Source organism: Ipomoea nil, unplaced genomic scaffold (assembly GCF_001879475.1).
Source record: "Ipomoea nil cultivar Tokyo-kokei standard unplaced genomic scaffold, Asagao_1.1 scaffold1043, whole genome shotgun sequence".
NCBI classification, from domain to species: domain Eukaryota; kingdom Viridiplantae; phylum Streptophyta; class Magnoliopsida; order Solanales; family Convolvulaceae; genus Ipomoea; species Ipomoea nil.
Window position 1 is genome coordinate 9,324,633 of NW_017617471.1, and position 21,933 is coordinate 9,346,565.

The 21,933-nt window shown below is 36.8% G+C and overlaps 1 protein-coding gene across 1 annotated transcript in view; it reads left to right on the forward strand.

Annotated features, from left to right (window-relative positions):
• Positions 1-16,812, forward strand: part of LOC109181763 — a 44,856-nt gene extending 28,044 nt beyond the window's left edge. Inside the window, exons 6-9 of the mRNA XM_019331673.1 lie at positions 8,953-10,102; positions 11,008-11,454; positions 13,906-14,379; positions 15,636-16,812. Coding sequence (XP_019187218.1) covers positions 8,953-10,102; positions 11,008-11,454; positions 13,906-14,379; positions 15,636-15,848 — 2,284 coding nt within the window. The 3' untranslated portion in view covers positions 15,849-16,812. The remainder of the gene's footprint in view (positions 1-8,952; positions 10,103-11,007; positions 11,455-13,905; positions 14,380-15,635) is intronic.
• Positions 16,813-21,933: the final 5,121 nt, after the last annotated feature.

Sequence of the window (21,933 nt, forward strand, 5' to 3'; positions counted from 1 at the left end):
AAAACATGTCCGAATACACCAAATCATTAGCATAAAACACACATCTCACAAGTTTTCTTTCATCTAAAGCAATATTCACAAGTAACACTAATTTAATACTTCACAAACAAAGTTATAATCTAAATCACAAATAACCGAATTCGCAAGTAATAATAAATCAAAATACATCACAAATAAATTATTGGAATCAGAATAAATTCAAACTCGAACCAAACAAATTTGTAAATGATGATAAGTCTATTCAGTTCCGGTTCGTATTTATTTTGCTTACAGTTTACAAAATTTATATATTTATTTTTGTAAATTCTATCATCTATTTTAAAATAATGTAAAATCAATAATTTTTTTTTTTTTCAGTTCTGAATCGTAACAAGAACCATCCTTACGGTAACAGTTTAGTTGCTATAGTGTCCGGTTCGATTCAAATCAAACCATGGTCATCCCTACATACAAGTAACAATTTGTTAGAGAAGAAAATAAATTAAACAATTATTTTAAAGGTAAAAATGACAATTTAACATCAAAGAGAGGGAAATCGTCACTTTTAAAATAGTTGAGGGGACAAATATGAACACATGAATAATTCAGGAGGAAAAAACGCTATAAGTCTATAATTCAGGGGAAATAAATGTCATTTTCCCTATAATATAATTATTGGTACCAAACACCAACAAAATTTAAAGTAATATAATTAGTATTTTGATCTTTTTGTAGATTATTCTACAATTACCTACAAAATAGCTAAAAGGTTAAGGTAGTTAAGGCAATCAACAGAAGGTTAAGAGGTGGGAGTTAATTAATTCATGTATTTAATGTCGGAGCTAGTTGTTACATACTTACATCTGCACTTAATTATAAGCAATTACTAGCGGTTGTATCTATTATTAGTCAGTATACATACTTAACTATTGTAACAAGCGGATGTACTCTAAATTTGTACTAAATACTTAAAACAATATAATCATCTATTTCATTGTCTATCAATTTTTTTCCATTAACTTCTCTATGTTGAATCCGATTAGCACGGTAGTATTGTCTAAATAAAAAAAAATGCTTACTTTTTCTGTCTAAGTGATAAATTTAAAATGTTTGAGCAATCTCATGAAATTTTAATTTCATAAATTTTAAGAATTGAAACTCTACAGAAAATATTATATTACCCGGTAATGTTGGAGGAAAAGCTTAAAAAGTGACTAGCTATACTATATATAATTTGTCAAGTGGTAATGTCGGAGGAAAAGCTTAAAAAGTGATTAGCTAGCTCAAATAATACTTTAGCAAGTTGTACGTAAGGCATAACAAGAAAATGATGGCTATCATCATGTGGTTTTTAAAGTGGAATTCTTTACTATATATATATATTCAGATCTTAGATCTAATCTGCTCTATATATATATATATCTATCTGATCTCTAAGGATATAATTTTCACCTCTCACATATCACTCGCATATATAGTTGCATTTCCAATGTATTCACTGTGATGGAGAGAGAGAGAGAGCAATATAATGACGATAGTGGTGGACAAAGTGCTAGAGGATCAGGTAAACCAGGGAGTAAACGCCCTGGTCCAAACTGTAGCATACAATGTGAAGTTGGTTCGTGGCATAGATTCTGAGATAAAAGATCTCACCTCCGACATCGAAACGTTTAACGCCAGGCTTTTGGAAGCTTCCAAGAACTCATGGGCCAGTGATCACCACGTTCTGAGAGTTGTTGTCAAAAAATTCAGAAATGTTGTGAACGAAGCCCAGGATACGATTGCCGACTATGTTGCACTGAAGGGGAAGCATGCAGACAATGTGTTCTCAAAATCTTTGGATAAGATTCCAATTTGTGGAAAGATCAATGATTTTGCGACCGAGGTCCAGTCTATAAGGGTTAAGCTGGCTATGATTCGCCAAGACCACGAACAAGAACTTCTACACCTCATGACTACGTACAAAATCAATGAACAAAACATGGGTCTGCTAACTCTCCAGGTACCACTAAAACTATTCCTGAGTTATCCTCCTATTTCAAATTATTGGTTTAAGCAATTAAAATACTTGATCATATTCGATTACATTAATACTCTATGCTTATAGACACATAAACGAACAAGAAACACGAATTGTCAAGTTTAATCAAATTCGGGGTCCAACTAATTCTGTGAGTTTTTTTTTTTTTTGGCTGGCAATATAAGCCCGGTTAGGTCGGCCTTGCCACCACCATCATTATTAAGTCTGGAAAAAGTCTCGACACCAAGCCCTACAAAGTAGGCAATTTTGGTCTCCAGACCTATGAGGACAATGGTCCGAACTATGACATCAATGTCGCTAAACTTTATGTTCCGGTCTTATTCCGAAGAGGACAATGGTCCTTCAGTACTAGTTCTGGTCTTCTACCGAAGAGGACAATGGTCCTACAGTTCCGGCCTTGTACCGAAACAGACAATGGTCCTACAGATCCGACCTTCCCAATGTCTTTAGCAATCGACAAACATTGCTTAATAACAGAACCTACATACGACAAATCTAAAATGCAAGAATTGAAAGCATTACATAATGTTAAACAGTCTGTTTCGATGATCAAGTGACCACGGCCTAATGCACTTAGCCAACGCAACGCTTCTTGAAGCGCCCGAGCCTCCGCCATCAAAGGGTCACGGTCACTTTCTATTCGACCGCTCTTGGCCGCCACAAAACGGCCCTCGTGATCGCGAAGCACCGCCCCGAAGCCCACGCCGTCGTCGAAGATCACTGCGTCCACGTTACATTTTAGCCAGTATTGCGCTGGCGGCTCCCATTGATCATGATTGCCACTCAAACGCTCTCTGGACACAGTAGGCTGGATTATTGCTTTCCAAGTCTCCATCAACACCTAGATGTGAATGCGCAGAGATTCCACGGCGCACGCCTTATCTCGCCACACAAGATCATTCCTCGCTGTCCACAACACCCAGAAAATGGCCGCAATATGCATAATGTGATCCAGGCATGGACTGCCCAGACCCTCTACTATGAATGTCTGCATGTCTCGACCTTGTAACACATCATCTAACCTCCACAGTTGCCTGGCGTACCAACACTTACCGAAGAGATGTTCGGTTGTCTCAGCGCTTTGGCCACACATTGGACACCCTCCACCAATCCAAATCCTCTTCGTTTTCAAGTTCTCTCTGACGGGTAGAACACCACGAGCGCAACGCCATAATAAAGAGTAAAAGACATTTTTGGTCCTAGACTTATAGTGGCACGGACAATTTTAGTCCTCCATAAAAAAATCAGACAATTTGTGGACACTCTTATTGTGACGAGCACAATTTTGGTCATCCGTCACTCTTGCCGATAAATGACTATTTGAAAAGAGGGTATTTGTGTCATTTCATGGTATCTCATCCTCTTTATTCCATCTCTTCTGTTTTGTTCTTCATTGCAGACCTTAATGTGGAAATCCATCTCCAAATTCACTGTTCTCCTACTGCACAGTGCACACATGTTTAAAATTTATCCTTTTTGCCACATGCTATGTTATGATAATATGCATTGCTTGCAATTTCTCTATAGTCTTTAGTCTTTTCCCCTTCACACATAAAATGACAAAGCATCTCCAGATATCAAGTTTCAATTTCCAGAGTACAAAATCAACAAATAAAACCCAGTTTTTGCTGTGATCACCAAGACTCCCTTATGAATTGGAAAAGAATCAGTCCTTATCTAATAGTAATGGGTTAATTTACAATTCAATGAGATCAAAGCCCCTTCCCCTCCCCACCCTTTCCTTCCTCGTTGGATCTATGCTTTCAATTCAATTCGACTTCTACTTAATCTGATAAGACTTTGCTTCATCACTCTAAAAAGAAGATTCTCAGTCCAGTCCCCGCTACTTATTAAGGGGTCCGAATGCGAGAAAAAGTAAGAGCCCTAAAAGCGGCAGAGCAATCAAGACTATCCAGATCTCAAAAATTCCAAACTTAATTACAAAATCAGATAGCTAAGTGCTCAGAATTGAACTAAACCCATGTGGAATTCATGACCTCATTGAAGATTAGTCCAAGATCTATCCCGGGTGGGGAGACGCGGCGGTTGACGAGGACGAATGGTAGAGAGCGGAGAGGTTCCCCATGATAGCACTCTTCTTCATGATCGACCCATCCGTAAGCCTCACCCTGAAGAGCATCACTTCTCCGCCGCCGCCGCCAGCAGCGGCGCTACCCCTTCCCGAGCACATCCTTGAGTTGTGACCGTTGTTGCTGCAATGAGAGCAATGTCGAGGCATCATCCCAGAGATCCAAATCAGCTGATTTTCAAGAAAAGATTCATACTTTCCTAGTTATTATCGGATAGTATATGTGTGGACAAATTTGTTTGCGTAAGTGGCTTTGCTGCGGAAGAACAAAACAGAAGATTAGGGATGGAATAAAGAGGATATCCTGAAATGACGCAAATACCCTCTTCTCAAATGGTCATTTAACGACAAGAGTGACGGATGACCAAAATTATCGTCGTCACAATAAGAGTGTCCACAAATTGTCTGATTTTTTTATGGAGGACTAAAACTGTCCGTGCCACTATAAGTCTAGGACCAAAAATTTCTTTTACTCCCATAATAAGTTATGCACTTTTGGCTTAGCTGGGATCATCCACAACCGCTCCCAAGCATTGAATGTCGGCACCGATTATAACCTGAGAATAGACTCAGTGAGCAATTTGTACCCGTGTTTGAGATTGTACACCCCCGAATATCTCCAATCCAACGCCAAGAATCCCGTAAATGAGTAGATATGGGAGTGGCGCGAATTTGACGACATCACCTTCGTTGAAGATATCTCGGAGCACTTCTTCATCCCACGTTCTGTCAACAGACATCAAGCCACTCACTCTCGCCTCCCTCAACTCCTTTATCCGTGTTGTAAGTAAAGAAGAATTGGATGAATCTGCCAACCAAGGCCAGTCCCATATATTTGTGTCCTTGCCATCTCCAATCCGCGGAGCCAAACCCCTCCTCAACACCGATTGTCCCGCCGCGATGCTACGCCAAATATAGCTGGGATTATTACCAAGCCGGGCTTTCATAAAACTACTCTTGGGGTAATATTTTGACTTCATTATTTGGCTAACCAATGAATCCGGTTGCGTCAAAAGCCGCCATCCCTGTTTGGTTAGAAGGGCTATATTGAACTCATGAAGCTTCTTAAACCCCAACCCATCCCGGCTCTTTGGCACACACAACCTCACCTAGCTTAACCAATGCACTCCCCTACTGCCCGAGCTCCCTCTACCCCACCAGTAACGGTTAAACAATTTTTCAATTTTATCACAAACCCGGATCGGAAGCAGAAAGACGGACATAGTGAAAATAGGTATCGCTTGGGCTACACTTTTGAGCAGAACTTCCTTACCGGCTTTAGAGAGGAATTTATGCTGCTACGCACCAATCCGTTCTCGAATTTTTTCTTCAACTACTGAAAAGTGGTTGTCTTGTTCCGCCCCAAAACTGAAGGCAAACCAAGATAATGCCCCAAATCAACAGCCTCGTGAACCCCCATGCACTTCATGACCACATCACGCGCCTCCGTATCAGTGTTAAGGCTAAACATGACACTAGACTTGTCGAAGTTGATCAACTGGCCCGAAGCTGCGCTATATGTGTCCAAGCAAGATTTAATCGCTTGTGCCTCAAACTGGGTAGCCCTGAAGAACAGGAGACTATCGTCTGCGAAGAATAAATGCGAAACGGCAGGAGCCCCCCCTGAGCCACACGCACCCCATGTATATCCCCACGGCTCTCCGCCTGTTGCAATAAGATCGATAAACCCTCGGCGCAGAGAATGAATAAATACGACGACAAAAGGGTCGCCTTGCCTAATGCCGCGGTCGAACACACAGATCCAACGCCCTCCCCATTCACCTGTATAACATACCGAACCGTCGTAATGATTGAAGCAACATATCAATCCATCTACGGTCAAACCCGAGTGCTACTAACATGCCCTCCAAAAAACCCCACTCCATCCTGTCATACGCCTTGGCCATGTCAAGTTTTAAAGCCGCCCCAACCCATTGTACCACTGGTCTTCCGTCTAAAAAAATGCCCAATTTCCCCGGTCACAATGATGTTATATGTTAATAAACGGTCAGGAGCGAAGGCACTTTGCGATGCTGAAATCACAGAGTCCAACACCCCTTTCATCCGAATGGCCAAAACTTTAGCAATGATCTTGTAAATGACATTGCAAAGAGCTATCGGGAGTAAATCGGCCACCTTTTCAGGCATTTTTGTCTTCGTAAGCAGGACAATATTGGAGTCGTTAAGGCCCTGTAGGAACGTGCCGCATGCAATACAATGCAGGACAAACATAGATAGACCATGGCCCAGAACTGGCTAGAACTGTTGATAGAAGGCCGGCGACATACCATCCGGACCCAGGGCTTTCTCCGGGGCCATAGAGGATAGTGTCGTCTTCACATTCGCCACCATAAACGGTTGCATTAACATCTCATTCATCTCATTAGTTACACGGCCTTGAACTCTAGTGAACAAATCCGAAGTACCATTTTCAAACTGGAAAATGCTGTTAAAATACCTTAACACCTCCGCATGCATGGTTGTTCCTTCCCGCCATACCCCCTGCGGATCTAACCACAGCTGCTTTGACCTCTGCCTCCAAAACACCTCTTCTTGGCACAACAATGAGTTCAACTCTTCATCGGCCACCAAAAACTCATGTACAGATTGGTGACTTTTATCCTCCCGTAACTGATTTAACTTGTTACGTAAGCTTGCAATACGACGTCCGAAACCACGTCTGTACTCCCATCCCTATCTCGATAAGTGCTGGCCACACACTGCAATTCGTTGTTGAAAATCTAACCCCACCGATTGCCTCCACGCTAAATCAACCACCTTATCGCAACCCTCCTCCAACAACCAACCAGATTCGAATCTAAAACCCCTCACGACTGCCCGAATAGGAGTCGTAAGTCCAGGAAAATCTCACTATGATCGGATGATAACATTAGTAAATTCTGGACTACCGCATCCTCGTACACATCTAACCACTCGATTGGTGGTACTGCATGGTCCAAGCGTTCATCTACCCAAGCTTCCGTGCCTCGCCCACGCACCCATGTAAACCGAGGACCAACCATACCCAAGTCGACTAGTTGACAGTCGCCCAGGGCATCATTGAACCCATCAATAAGTGCTTCCGGATGCGGATGCACCCCTCATTTTTCAGACGGGCAAGCGATGTCATTGAAGTCCCCTAAGATAACCCACGGGAGATGAGAACGCTCCTTGAGTTGACGTAGAAGATCCCAAGATAAATGCCTTCTTGAACGATCAGGTATTCCATAGAAGCATGTCAGTCTCCAGTTAGGCTTTCCTGGTAACAACACAATCACATCAATGTGATTGTTATAGTAGCTCAGCAAATCAGCCGTGTCTAAATCCCTCCAAAAAAGAGCCAAACCTCCACCCAAGCCCACACGGTCAACACACACCATCCCTTCAAACCCATACGAATCCTCACTTGTTCTAGTTGACTGGTAACAGACTTCGTTTCCATCAGGAAAACGAAGTCGGGTTTCTGATTGGACACCACGCCCAATAGCTCACGAACTGTCCGGGAGCCACCCAAACCCCGACAGTTCCAACTCAGTGTGCTCATTGTGATGGGTAGGTTAAGATTGAATATTGCATATATATAGGTTCTTAAGTAAAATTATAACTTGTTCAAATTAAAAGATGGTTTCAACATTTGAAGAGTACACAGTACTAATAATTATTTGGAATATATTGAACTTGAATATTTGTATTTATCACCTTAGCACTTGGTTAGTATAGATTTGTAATGATTTTTCTTCAATTATTTAGGTTCGACCAACAATAGAGAAAAACAAGGTATTTGGATTTGAAAAGGATTTGAAAATCATAAAGGACCGTTTCATAGAGGCATATGATAATTTTATTGTCATCCCAATTGTGGGATAACTGGATCTGGGAAAAGCATATTTGCCTCGACGATTTTCGAAGACCAAAAGTGCATTCCGGAAAATTTCAGCAAGTACATTTGGGTTAATGTTTCACAAGGTTTTGATAGAAAACATAAATTCATTGACATCATCTATCAAATTACCCGCCGTAGAGAGGACATTAGCATGATGACTGAAGAAGGGTTGGCACGTGAAATATGTGAACTTTTAAAGGATCAAAAGTACTTTGTTGTATTGGATGATGTACGAAAAAAAGAAGATTGGGATTTTTTTAAAGTTGCATTCCCTACAAACATGAAAGGAAGTAGGGTCTTGGTGACCTCCCCATATGGCAATGTAGTTGATTCTAACTGGAAATCTCATAATTTAGGAAAGTTAAGCAATGAGGAAGGTTGGTTGCTGTTGAAAAATAGTGCTTTTGGTACAGAGGAATGCAATGAGAAATCATTAGAAAATGTGGGGAAAGAAATAGCAAATAAATGCAATGAATTACCACTAGCTCTAGTAGCAGTAGGTGGTATGCTACGTCAATGTAGGAATATTGCTGACTGGCAACGGCATGCTAAAAATCCTTTTTTAAAAATTAATGGAGAAGGCCAAATTTATTGTGATCGAGTAAAAATGACTTACAATGATTTGCTTGATGAGAAGTTGAAAAATTGCCTCTTATATTTTGCATGTTTTCCCATTGGACATGAGATTGTTGTTTGGAAGTTGATTCGTTTATGGATTGCTGAAGAATTCATTCCAACAATAGATGAGCAGGGGTATGCTTTAGATGCGGAAGTTGAAGCTCAAAAATATTTGAATGATCTTGTGGATAGAAATCTTGTGATGGTGGTAAAACGAAGAATAAATGGACAAATAAAAACTTGTCGTATCCACAACACATTACATGAGTTTTGCAAAAGTGAAGCAGCAAGGATAAATTTATTCCATGTAATGGATGAGGGGCAAAGAGTAGATGAGAATACTTCTTCAACTTTTCATGAGAATACTTCTTCAATTCGTCGTCTTTGTTTTCACTCCTTTACTGAAAACAAATTTGACGTGCTCATCAAATCCTACGAGCAAAAGAGGAGTTTATGCCCATTATTTGGCAAACATATCCATTCTTTGTTGTTGTTTTCCTCTCAAAAGGGTGAGGCTCATTATAGAGAAGAGAATTTATTAGAAACCATTGCAAACACCTTTCCACTTCTTAGGGTGTTAAACATTGAAATCTCGAACAAGTTAAAGTTGAAAAGGAATGGGCGTTGTAACCTACATCTCCTTAGGTATCTTGCCATCAAAGGCAATCTCGATTCCCTCCCCAAATCATTCAAAAATCTTCGTGGATTGGAGACTTTAGTGATCGAGACCACAGCAAGGGAACTACAAATTGATGAAGGCATATGGAACTTGAAAAAATTAAGGCATGTACACACCAATATCTCTATGAAATTACCCTTTCCTCCAAAAAGAAGCACAATTGAATCTGGAGGAAAAAACATCCGCACACTTTCTACAATATTGCCAAGGAGTTGCACACGAGGAATCTTTTGGAAGACCCCCAATCTCCAAAAATTATGTGTTCGTGGGGATTTATCAGAATTTCTCAATGAATCGGAAAGTGTCATTTTCAAAATGTTAAAATGCCTTGAAAATTTGAAGCTCTATGGCATGTGTGATAAAGTGTTAACGCTCCCAATGAGGGTCAATCAAGCACCTAGGCTAAAAAAGTTGACCTTCTCCGGCACAGTATTTGATTGGAAAGACATGTTCGTATTGGGGTTGTTGGAGGAGCTTGAGGTGCTGAAGTTGGATGACTATGCATTCAAGGGAGAGGTTTGTGATCTAAGGTATAAAAATATTGTTTTCAAACGGCTTCAATATTTGCGCATTGGAAGGACGAACCTAGTAACTTGGAAGGTCTCACAAAATAGCTTCCCAGCTTTACAAAGTCTAGTCCTTCGAAACTGTAGCTCCCTAAAAAGTATTCCAGAAGCTTTTGCTAATGTTCATACCCTTGAGGTGATGGAATTGGTTGACATGAGTGAAAGTGCTGTTCAGTCTGCGAAAGAGGTCAAAGAAAAGCTCAGAAACAGTGGATTCCAGCTCCAGCTCCACATAACCTCTAAAATGGTAATTCTCTATCTTCCCCATTTACTCATTTAATATTTTTGATGTAATCATTTTTTTTTTTTGAATGCTTGATGTAGTCATTTAATTTATCGGTAATATTAAATTTAATTTTGTGAAAAATTAAATTTTAATAATTTCAATGGAACATTATTAAGTAAACTAGAGCCATAAAATAGGACACATTGAATAATATTTAAAGGAAAATAATTTTAAAGTTACAGTTTAAAACCATAACGGGGTGTTTGGTTGGGATGAAGGAATTATGAAGGAAATAAATTGCAATTCGGTGGGAAAAGAATAAGGTAGGAATTCAAATTACATTGTTTTGTAGGAAAAATAGAATTATTGGGAATTAAAAGGAAAAAAGTGATATAAAGACTAAAATGTCCCTATGTAATAAAAAGAATAACAATTATCAAGGGTATTTTTGTCATTTCATCCATTTTTTCTTTTCCCAAAAGCATTGAATTGCAATTCATGGGATACCGTGGGATTGCAATTCCCTCCAACCAAACACTGTAATTTGTTTTGCAATGAAATAAAGTAGGAAAAGAATATGAACAGATACTATATTGTAATAGAGCCAGTAGCATTTAAAAAAAAATAGAAAAAGAATTACAATTACATCCAACCAAACACCTCCTAAAAATATAAAGGAAAATACTTGGTGTACTCCCATTTTATACTCCCAACTTGTACTCCCTCTCACATGTTTTTGATGTAGACATTTTTCTGTGGACCCACATGTTGAAAATAACCAATCCTGGTTTGTCACCTCAGGGAGTACAAATGAGGGAGTACAATTTGGGAGTTTATGTAGTAGAACTCAAATATAAAACCCAACATTTATTTGCATTTCTCACTTTCAGAGGATATCAGATCAAATGCATTTCTTATTTCTTCAGGGAGAGGGACCAATGACGGCCGGCACCGACACAATGATAGAGGCGGTAAAAGAGATGGTTAAATATGTAGAGCGGAGTTCTGGGCGGCCTCCTGGCTTATATTCGGAGTTAAAGAATGTGAGCTTAGATATCGAAATGTTAAATGCCAGGCTCCAGGAAGCAGCTTACAGGAATCCAATTGAACCTGTCAATGTTTTCATAATGAAAAACTTCCAAACTATTGTGAATGAAGCCAAAGATGTGGCTCACAAGTACTGGTTGCTGACGATAGAGTATAAAGTCAAAACCCTCACAAAGTTTTCGGCACGCATGAGAAGAAATGTTAAATCTTGTGAGAGTAAGATCCAGTCTGTTAAGTCAATGGTGAAAATACTTTGCCAACAATATGAAAATGATCTTCACTCCCTCGCCATGATCAACCGGAACAATGTTCTGCTAACTCCCCAGGTACCACAAAAACTACTTTTAAATTATCATATTTCAAAGTAATAATGTTAGCTGCCTATCCTCCAAAAGTTTTTCCTCTAATCTTTCTCTCCTTACATGATATTTTCTAATTGGACAAGTAACTTTATTTTTAATTAATAGTAAGATCACCCAATTCATGAACACCTAATAATATAATAATTATTAGCCACATCATGAGAGAAATATTAGGGATAAAATTCGGAGGAGTAAATAGCATTTTCTTATCAAATGAGTTTGTTTTAGCAAACTCATATTCAGTTAATTGCATATATATTAGGGGACGGTTCACGTGCTAAGGAACTCCCATATGAAAAATTGAGTGAGATTTGAGCAGTTGGTAAAAAAATAAAATCACGCCTACTAGAGTTATGCACCCGTATCTTCATTTAATTTTCAAAGTTATACATAGTAAGTTTAATGTTATGCACTTAAAGGTTGAAAATTATGCACCTGTAGTTCAAACTAAATTTATGCACCTAAAGCAACAAAGATATGCACCTAAAGCAACAAAGATATGCACCTAATGATTAAAATGTATGAACTCGTAGGCTAAACTCTATGCACCCCAAGGTTCAAACTAAATTTATGGACCTTACTGTGCAAAGATAACATTTTAAAGTTATGCCCCCAATGGTCTAAGACATTCCTCGCATTTGATCTCTAGTGTGTATGTGTGTGTAGGGTCAGGTTCCCGTGCAGATAGTGTTTCCCATTCGGTCGTGCGGTCACTTACGATTAATTACGCATAATGTACCACAAAGTGTTTGAAAATGCACCATTAGGTGTGGTGTAGTGTGGCATATTTTTTTGTCTGTGTGGTGCATTGATGCATTTTTGAACATTGTGTGGTGCATTTTTACATACATAATGGTGAAACTGTACCCGCCACAAGGGAAACATTGTCCGCATTTGAACCAATATCTATGTGTGTGTGTGTGAGAATCATATGTGAAGGAAGGATTTAGGTAAAAAAAAAAAAAAGGGTTAAATCTCAACTATAGATCTAGTCCAAATCAACAGTCCAAAATGAAGAAAAATAAAAAAATGCGCGGTGGCATTGTTGTAATTTTGAGTAGGTAAGTTTATATGTTCTTTTTCTTCGAGTGTATATTTTTCCTTCTTCAAGTGCGTATTTTTCTTTTTTCGAGTGCATATATGCTTTGTCTCAGTACGTAGTTTTTCCTTTAAATGCAAACCTTTATATCTTTGAGTGCAAAAATTTAGTCTTTATGTGCATATTTCTATGCGTTCAAATGCACATTTTTGTGCATTCAAGTGCATATTTATGGATCAATGTTTATTATATGTTTTGCATTCCTTTCAATAATCTATAACTAAATTTCTAATAAAATTTGTGAGATTTACAAATGATTTGTATGGACAATTGCTTCAATAATACTGATGTTGAATAACTTTCCTTTAATTTTTGCTACCATAAATTGCTTCAATTGAACATATTTATGCTTTCGAGTGCAGAATTTTGACCTTCAAGTGCACATTTTTATGCTTTAAGTGCATATTTTTGTGTCTTCAAGTGCACAATTATGATCAAGTGTTTATTTTATGTTTTGTCTTCTTTTTAACAATCTATAACTGGATTTCTAATGGAATTTGTGAAATTTACATATGATTTGTAAGGGCAATTGCTTTAATAACACTTAAGTTGAATAACTAATTTTCTTTTTTGGTGCCAAAAATTGCTTCGATTGCACCTCTTTGTGCCTTCGAGTGCAGAATTTTTGGCCTTCAAGTGCATGTTTTTGTGCTTTCAAGCACCGATTTTGTTAATTTGAAGCTTTTTTTTTTTTTTTTTTTTTTAATAAAAGATCCGATTTGTATGAATTTAGTCGCTGAAATTTGTGTACATTTTTCACTTAGGGAGTCCTTCGCACCTGATCCTAGATATGTATATATATATAGACAAAAGTTCAAATGCGGTCGCGCCTTCCAGTGCGGTTAGTGCGGCCGCACCAATAGTTATGCAAATATGCACCAACAGTGTTAGGAAATGCACAACAATGAAATGCACAAATACACCAAAAAAATGCACAACACATCCAAAAAAAAATGCACCATAACTCCCCACCCCCTAATTGTGCATTTCCGGACACTGTGTGATACTTTTATTCATGTCTAATGGTGCGTTTTTGGTGATAGGTACCTAATTTATTCATTTTTTTGTTGTGCATTTCCTAACATTATTGGTGCATATTTGCATAACTATTGGCATGACCGCGCTTAAAATCTACAAATTTTTTTTTTTAAAAAAAACATAAACTATTTTAAAAAAATAAAAAATAAAAATACAAGGACGCCTAGGTCCCGATTAATCGCCCTAAGCTATAGGCGCCCCCGATCGCCCGATGATGGCCTATCGATTTTTATAACGATGCTTTCAATTAATTTTGTTAATTTTGTATTTGTTCACAGATAGAGAGACCGATTGACTTTGACAAAGTGATAGCGGAAGTAGAGCAGGCGGTAAAGATGCTAGTCCAAACTGTAGGAGACAATGTCAACCAGGTTTCTGACATTATTGTGAAGTCTGAGATAGAGGACATCACCTCCCTAATCAAAACGTTTACAGAGAACTTGGTGGTAGCTTGCAAGAACCCACAGGCCAATGAAGACTGTGTTTTGAGAGTAATAATAAAAAAATTCCGAACACTTTCTAATGAAGCCAGGGATGCGGTTACCAACTACTTTGCACAGGAGAAGAAGCATGGGGAGAATCCCTTGGCAAAAGCTTTTGATAAGATTCGGCCTTGTGGAAAGCTCAATAATGTTGCGAGTAAGATCCAGTCCATTAAGGAGAAAGTGAAAACCATTAGCGAAGACCACAAAGAAGACCTTCGACACCTCCGGGAGGACTACAACGAACATACTCATCTGCCACCTCTCAAGGTACCACAAAAAATCTATTCCCAAATTATCATATTTCAAATTACTTGTTTCAATAATTACTATACAAGATCATATTCATTACATCAATATGGAATTCATGTGCAAGTTAGGTAGAGGAATTTCGTGAATGGGGGTGTTAGAATGAAGAAGAGTGTTTTTTAAAGGGTCAAAACCCGTGACCTAGCTGCTGGACTCCTGTCACGATTGTGACAGACTCGTGACACGGGTTCAGACCCTGTCACGATTGTGACAGACTCGTGACCGGGTCTCGGGGGTTCAGACCTGGTCACGACATCTGCCACGCTCGTGACAGGAATCAGACCATGTCACGAGTTCTTCCACGATCATGGAGGTGTCCTGATCACTTAATAAACCTTGTTTATTAAAAAATGATCTTGAACAATATTTCTTTTTGTAAAGCCTATTATTTCATGTTTTCATCAAGAAAATATAGCAAACTATTACACAGGAATGAGTTAATCCAAAGCACATTTTTGAGTTTATTGTGGTTATTCCTCATCACCGAAATAGAAAAAAAAAAAAAAAAAAACCAGTGAAATAATCTTGAGCTAGCTTCTCAGTTTGTAGTTATTTTAACATTTTAGAATCACTAATTTTAAGTCTTTGTAAAAGTGGTCTTAGTTAGTCCATAAACAGTAAAAGAAATCAAAGACAATAAAGATGAAATAGAGGACGACTATCACAAAAAGTAAGGAATACTGGCACTAAGACAAGTCTTCAAAGGGTAATTAACTTTAAGCTTACAAAGAAGCTAAGAGAGCAGCAAGGTAAAGATGGCCTAAGACTTATGACAACATGCCGAGAATTGTAATGATTAAGAAACAATAAATCATTAGTACAAAACTCGTCATTCGAGTTTGTAACAGTGGGCAATAAGCGTCTGTATTACTACTGACACATATGATGCAAATATGAAGTGTAAACTTTACACCTTTGTGGTTGATAGATGTGTAAAGTGATTTTTTAATTTTAAAATTTTGACAATTTGTGTATGTACCTTAATAGCATGTTTGATTTACAAAATACAATTTTAAAGGAATAGAAATGTTATTATATAAGCATTAAAAATTCTATTTCATTGTTTGGTTCACTAAATGAATAGAATTCAGAAATTATATTACTAGGTTTGGTTGGTTTAAGAAATAAAACTGAAATAATTATTAAAATGTCATAGGGAAGTTAATCCCTCCTCCCGCCCGACTCACCCCACTTGATTTGTATTCATAATTTTTCAGGTTCGCTCAGAGTTACGTGAAAATAAGATACTGGGTTTTAATGATGATTTGAAAACTATAAAAACTCAATTAATGGATGCATCCAAAGATTTTTTTGTCATCCCAATTGTGGGGAATGCTGGAACAGGAAAAACTACATTTGCCTCAAAGATTTTTGAAGACCCAGAAATCCGAAATTATTTCACTCATTTCGTTTGGATTCATGTTTCATGAGGTTTTCATAGAAAGCAAAAATTCATTGACATTCTCCATCAAATTTCCGGGCAAACAGAAGACTTTGTCACGGAGTTAGAAGATGAGTTGGGAGCTAAAGTAAAGGGATTATTAGAGGATGAAAGATACTTGATTGTATTGGATGATGTGCGGGAAAAAGAAGATTGGGATTGTTTTGAAGTTGCATTCCCTAAAAATTTGAAAGGGAGTAGAGTCCTGATAACCACATCGAGCAGCAATGCAGTTGATTCTACTTGGAAATCTCATAGTTTAAGAAAGTTGAGCAATGATGATGGTTGGTTGGTAATAAAAAATAATGTTTTTGGTACTACAGAGCGCCTTGACACATTATTTGAAGAGCTTGGGATAAAAATAGCAGAAAAGTGCAATAGATTACCACATGCTCTAGTACTGGTAGCTGGTATCCTACGCCATTGTTTAACAGCTGCTGGTTGGCAACGAGTGGCTGATAATCCTCTTCTACAAATTAATGGAGAAGGTCAAAGCTACCGTGAGCTAGTAGAGTTGAGCTACAAGGATTTGCCTGATGAGACGTTGAAAAAATGCTTCTTATATTTTGCAATGTTTCCCCTGGGACATGAGATTGTTGTTTGGAAGTTAATTCGTTTATGGATTACTGAAGGGTTCATTCAAACTAAAGATGAATGGGGATACTATTTAGACGAAGAAGTTGAAGCTTCAAAATATTTGAATGTTCTTGTGGATAGAAATCTTGTGATGGTGAAAAAAAGAAGAGCAGATGGTAAAATCAAAACATGTTGCATTCATGACACATTGCATGAGTTCTGCAGAAGTGAAGCTGAAAGGCAAGAGTTATTCTATGTAATGGATGAGGGGCAAAGATTAAATGCAGAAATTGATTTGAATCGTCTTTGTTCCTACTACACTATGAACATATTTGATGTAGAAAACAATCCATCTGATTCATTCTTCTATCTCTTCAACAAAAGGATAGGTCCACGTCGAGATTGTGGCCTTGTTGGTTCTTTGTTGTTGTCCTCCTCACAAAAGAGTGAGATCCATTCGACGCCAGAGCAGTTGGAAACCATCCTAAAAACCTTTGAATTTCTGGAGGTGTTGAGTATTGAATCCCTCAAATTTAGCTCTCTGCCAAATGGGCTTTATTCCCAATGCTTTATCACGTATCTTGCCATCACAGCTGATATCAGTTCCCTCCCCAAGTCATTTGAAGATCTTGTTTGGTTGGAGACTCTACTGATCAAAACCACAGAAAGCGCATTACAAATTAATGGAGGCATATGGAACATGGAATATCTAAGGCATGTCCACATCAACACCTCTGTCCAATTACCCTCTCCTCCCAAAATTAGAGGCAAGCTTAGCCGTAAACAAATAGATATCCTCGCACTTTCTACCATATCACCAGCAAGTTGCACAAGTCAGATCTTCAACAAGACCCCCGAACTCCAAAAATTAGGTGTTCGTGGGAACTTATCACAACTTCTCAAGAAAAAAAAAAAAGTTTGCTTGTTCAACAATCTTCAAATGCTAGAATGCCTTGAAAACTTGAAGCTTCATGGCAACTCTAAGGAAGTGTTAGAGGTCCCGAAGTTCGATAAGTTTACAAGAAGGCTAACAAAGTTGACCTTGTTTGGTACATTGTTTCAGTGGGAGGATATGACTGTATTGGGATCGCTGGAGGAGCTCGAAGTGCTCAAGTTGGATGATGATGCGTTCTCAGGGGAACATTGGAATCTAAGCAGTAATGTTATTTTCAAAGGGCTTTAGTATTTGCGCATGGGAAAGATGAACCTCATAACTTGGACATCTGTGGAGTTAGAGAAAAGCTTTCCAGTTCTAGAAAGCCTAGTTCTCAAGAATTGTATTTCCCTACAAAATATTCCACAGGATTTTGCTAATGTGGACAGCCTTAAAGTGATGAACTGTTTGATGTGAGTGAAATGGTGACTGATTTTGCAAGAGGGATTTGTGAGAAAAGGCATGGCAAAACAAATGTCAAAATCAATGGATTCAACCTCTTCCTCACTCCTCTTCCATCACAAGCAAGGGTAAGTCTCTAACTTCCATTTTTTTTCCTACTTGTTAACCTTTTTAGGAACTTTTAAGATTTTTAATTTTTTCAAGAAATTATACAGTCAAGATCAATTTCAGATTATTTTTAAATTCCTATACAACGTGAAATTATAAGGTGTGTTAAAATGTCATAAATTTTTACTTTTTTTTTAAAACAAAAAAACACAAAAAAAAAAAAAAAAAAAAAAAAACGAAAAGATATTACAAACACAAAATACTGTAATTTTAAGTACTTTTAGAGAGCAAAAATTATCTTTATGTTTTTGTATGTTTTCAAATTTTGTAATGTTAATTGTAAGTTCTATTAGATTTATGCTTTTATGGTGAGATTGTTTGAGAATGAGTGAAAGATAAGCAGCAGAAGTTGCAAAACATGTTAATTATACCACTCTTCCGTCACAAGCAACAGTAAAGTGTCAAACTTCCATTTTCCTCACTTTTATAATATTTTTTGGAACTTCTAAGATTCTTTTTCCCAAAAAATTATATAGTCAATATCTATTTCAGATATATTTTTTAAAGTCCCATATAACGTGAAATTGTAAGGTGTGCTAACATTTCATAAATTTGTACTTCTACCACCCCGCCCCCGCCCCCAAAAAAAACACGAAAATGAAGAAAAGAAGATATTACAAACACAGAATATTGTCATTTTAAGTATTTGAGCAAAATTACTATATGGAGAGAATTGAAGTACTTTTTTAGAGAGCAAATTAAAATTGTCTTTTAAGTTTTTGTATGTTTTGAAATTTTAAAACTTTAAAGGTAAGTTGTAATAGATTTATGTTTTGATGGTGAATTTATTTGAGAGAATGAGTGAAAGTTACTCTAGCTGAGGTTGCAAAGTATGTTAATTATTTAGTAGATAGAGAATGGGGAATTACTAGAAAGTTTGGTTATTATTATTAATTCTTTTTTATTTAATTGAGGTGATAGAATTGAAGAAAATTTTGAATTTATATTATTCCTCACAGGAACATAACCTAGCATATGGGGATGAAAATGTCAACACCAATGGATTCGACCAACCCAACACCTCTACTTCATCACAAGAAATTGTAAGTATATTGTCTTGACCTTTTCAACCACACAACATAATCTTTAGGGAGATTTGAATTCCAAAGTATTTATAAATTAAATTAATAAATTATATTAGATTGGTGTTTTGTGGGCTATTTTTGAGAAAATGTGTGTGTGTGTGTTTTATCGTCACAAGAAATTGTAAGTAATTAACTAAGTATATTGTCTCAACCTTTTTTATTAGATTAAATTGTCGCTAAAATTTTGTATGTTTTAAAAATTTATAACATTAATTATAAGTTTCATTATATTTATGTTTTGATGGTGATTTTGTTTGAGAGAATAAATGATATATGTGACAATAGAGGTTGCAAAATATGTTAATTTTTTTACCAGATATAGAATTGTGAAGTACTAGAAGGATTTGTTTTTTGAATGTTATTGGCTCTATTACAATATGTAGTATCTATTCATATACTTTCTCAATCCTCCATTGAAGCTCGAACTCACAATCTTTCAAATGAAAGTCCAACCTGGATACTATTAGACCACATAGTCTTGGTACTAGAAGGATTTGTTTAATACTAAAAAAATTGTTTTAATTGAAGTGATGGAAGAAGAATTTGAATTATTTTCCCTTTCAATATATTATTATTCCTACAGGCGCATAAGCAATTACATGGGGAGGAAAATGTCAACATTGGTAAATTCGACGGTCCTAGCACCTCTACTCCTTCAGAAGAAATAATAGTAAGCATATTATATATCTTTTTGCAACTATCTTACAAATAAAGATTATAGATAACATAATCTTTTACTGTGTCTCAAGGAGTTTGTTACTTAAGCAAGGCCTTGGGGTCTTTTCATGTGAAATTCCATCAATGCCCTCTAATTTAAAAGACTTTTAACACCTAATCTAACGGAGGACCAAAATGGTTAACATTTTCAAAGTCGATGGACTTAATTGGGTAAGAAAAATTGTTGAGGACCAAATTGGTAATTTCTTAATAGTCGAGGGACCATTTCGGTAATAAACTCAACAATTAATTTAAGGTTTTTCTTTTCATGTTAATATCAACAAAATAAAGATATTATTGGATTAGATTATTTTAAATGGATTATTAGATTATTTAAAAAAAAAAAATTGGTTTTACATTTTTCTTCAGGTGTTGGATGATTAATTGTCCGGTCAGCGATGTGAATTGTTTTCTTGAAATGAAAGGATTAAAGTTGGTGTGTATGTTTTTCTTGATGCAAAGGATATGTGGATCAGAATTGAGTTATCTATTTTTATATCTTTCTTGACAGTGATCTCATCTGGAGGTAAGTCAAATTCTTTAAAATTTTACTTTTAATATTTCTTTCAATTTTTTTTTTCAGCAGATTGAGCTTGATTGCCGCAATTATAAGTAATTTTACTTTCTTATTATGGTTGCTCAGAGTCTCAGACATGTGGTTCGAGGAATTCCCAAGCATTGAGTGGCAAACATTGATGTTGAAAGCCAATTTAAGTGTGTGTTAGTGATTTCATATTGTTGAATTGGGAGACTATTTTTGTATTTCCAATTTGTGATTACTTTCGCATGACTTTCATATGGTATTGTGGTATCATAAGAAGTCAAGGTTATTTATCGTTTTTCTTTGATGTACACTTTCATATTTGTCTTGGCAGTGTGGATTTGCTTGTGACTGAAATAAATTACATGACGTTCCATTTCGGTGTAAGTTTTTATCAGTTTTCAAACCATTTATTATTTATCAACCAGGGTATATATAGCTGCCTGCCAGAATATCTTCTTGGCCATATATGTTCATGTGGAAGTTCCTTCCTATTACAATTATATGCTTCTTCTTGCCCTAGTTGTCATTGTTATTTGTGGCATTGCATATGGCTTATTTCTTGCCACCATGGCTGTAAAAAGGAGTTGGCACAAACACTATCATATCCTCATGAAATGCAATCTTACTCAGGTTTAATCCTTTACCTTTAACCTAGCAATACGTTTTCTCACACAATATCGACACATTTATTAGTCCGTTCAACCAATTCATTATTCTTGTTTTGATCAATCTTTATCTTAGATGTTACAGGTGTATGTAGTGGTGGATCAGCGCGGCCATTATACCACGCCAACACTTGGATCCTAAACATGAACAACACCTTAGATGTCTCAATCTTTTGTAGATCGAGGAGATGTTTGGAGACACCGAGTCTTGCTTATAACTAGTTTAATTTGTATATATGTTGCTTTTATTTTATGTGGCTTTTTGAGATTTGGTCACCATTTTAATCTTTGACCTTGTGAAATAAATTTCTTCAATGTTTTAACAAGCTTTCCTTTACAATACAATAAATTTCTTCGGTTTTCAAATTACTCTAAGTGAGCTTGAATTTAGAAAAAATCAAAGCTAGGAAACAAATTTAATTTCTTTGCCGCGGAAGTCTTAAAACTTACCAATAAAAATGATGTAGCAAAATAAATAAATAATAACAAATTAAAATGTAAAGAGATATATATATATAGTGGTTCGTAAAACTCTTACTCCACTCCTCTCCTTAAACTCAAAAGGAAGACTTCACTAAGTAATTATTAAAAAAATACAAGGTGATCATAAACCTTCAACTTCCACTAGTTGACAATCCTTGAGACAATCACGAACCCTCTTTGACTTGTCTTTCAATACCCGATTAGAGCTAGCCAATGGTCAATCACGAAGTCACCTTGTTAGGTTTGATCTCCAAACTTCCTTAGACTGAAAGATGGTTGATGATGAGTGTTGGACTTTGAAATAATCAAACCAATTCTTCTTTGAGCTTAGAAGACTAGATTATTTCAATGTAACAGTTTCTCTCAAAGTGGCTTTCAACAAAATATCGCACTTATCATTTTTCCAGCCTCTTAATTTTTATTTTTTTTTTCAGCCTCTTAACTTCTTCTTCTAAACTTGATGTCATCCTTTTATAGATGAGGAGAGATGAGCGCCAACT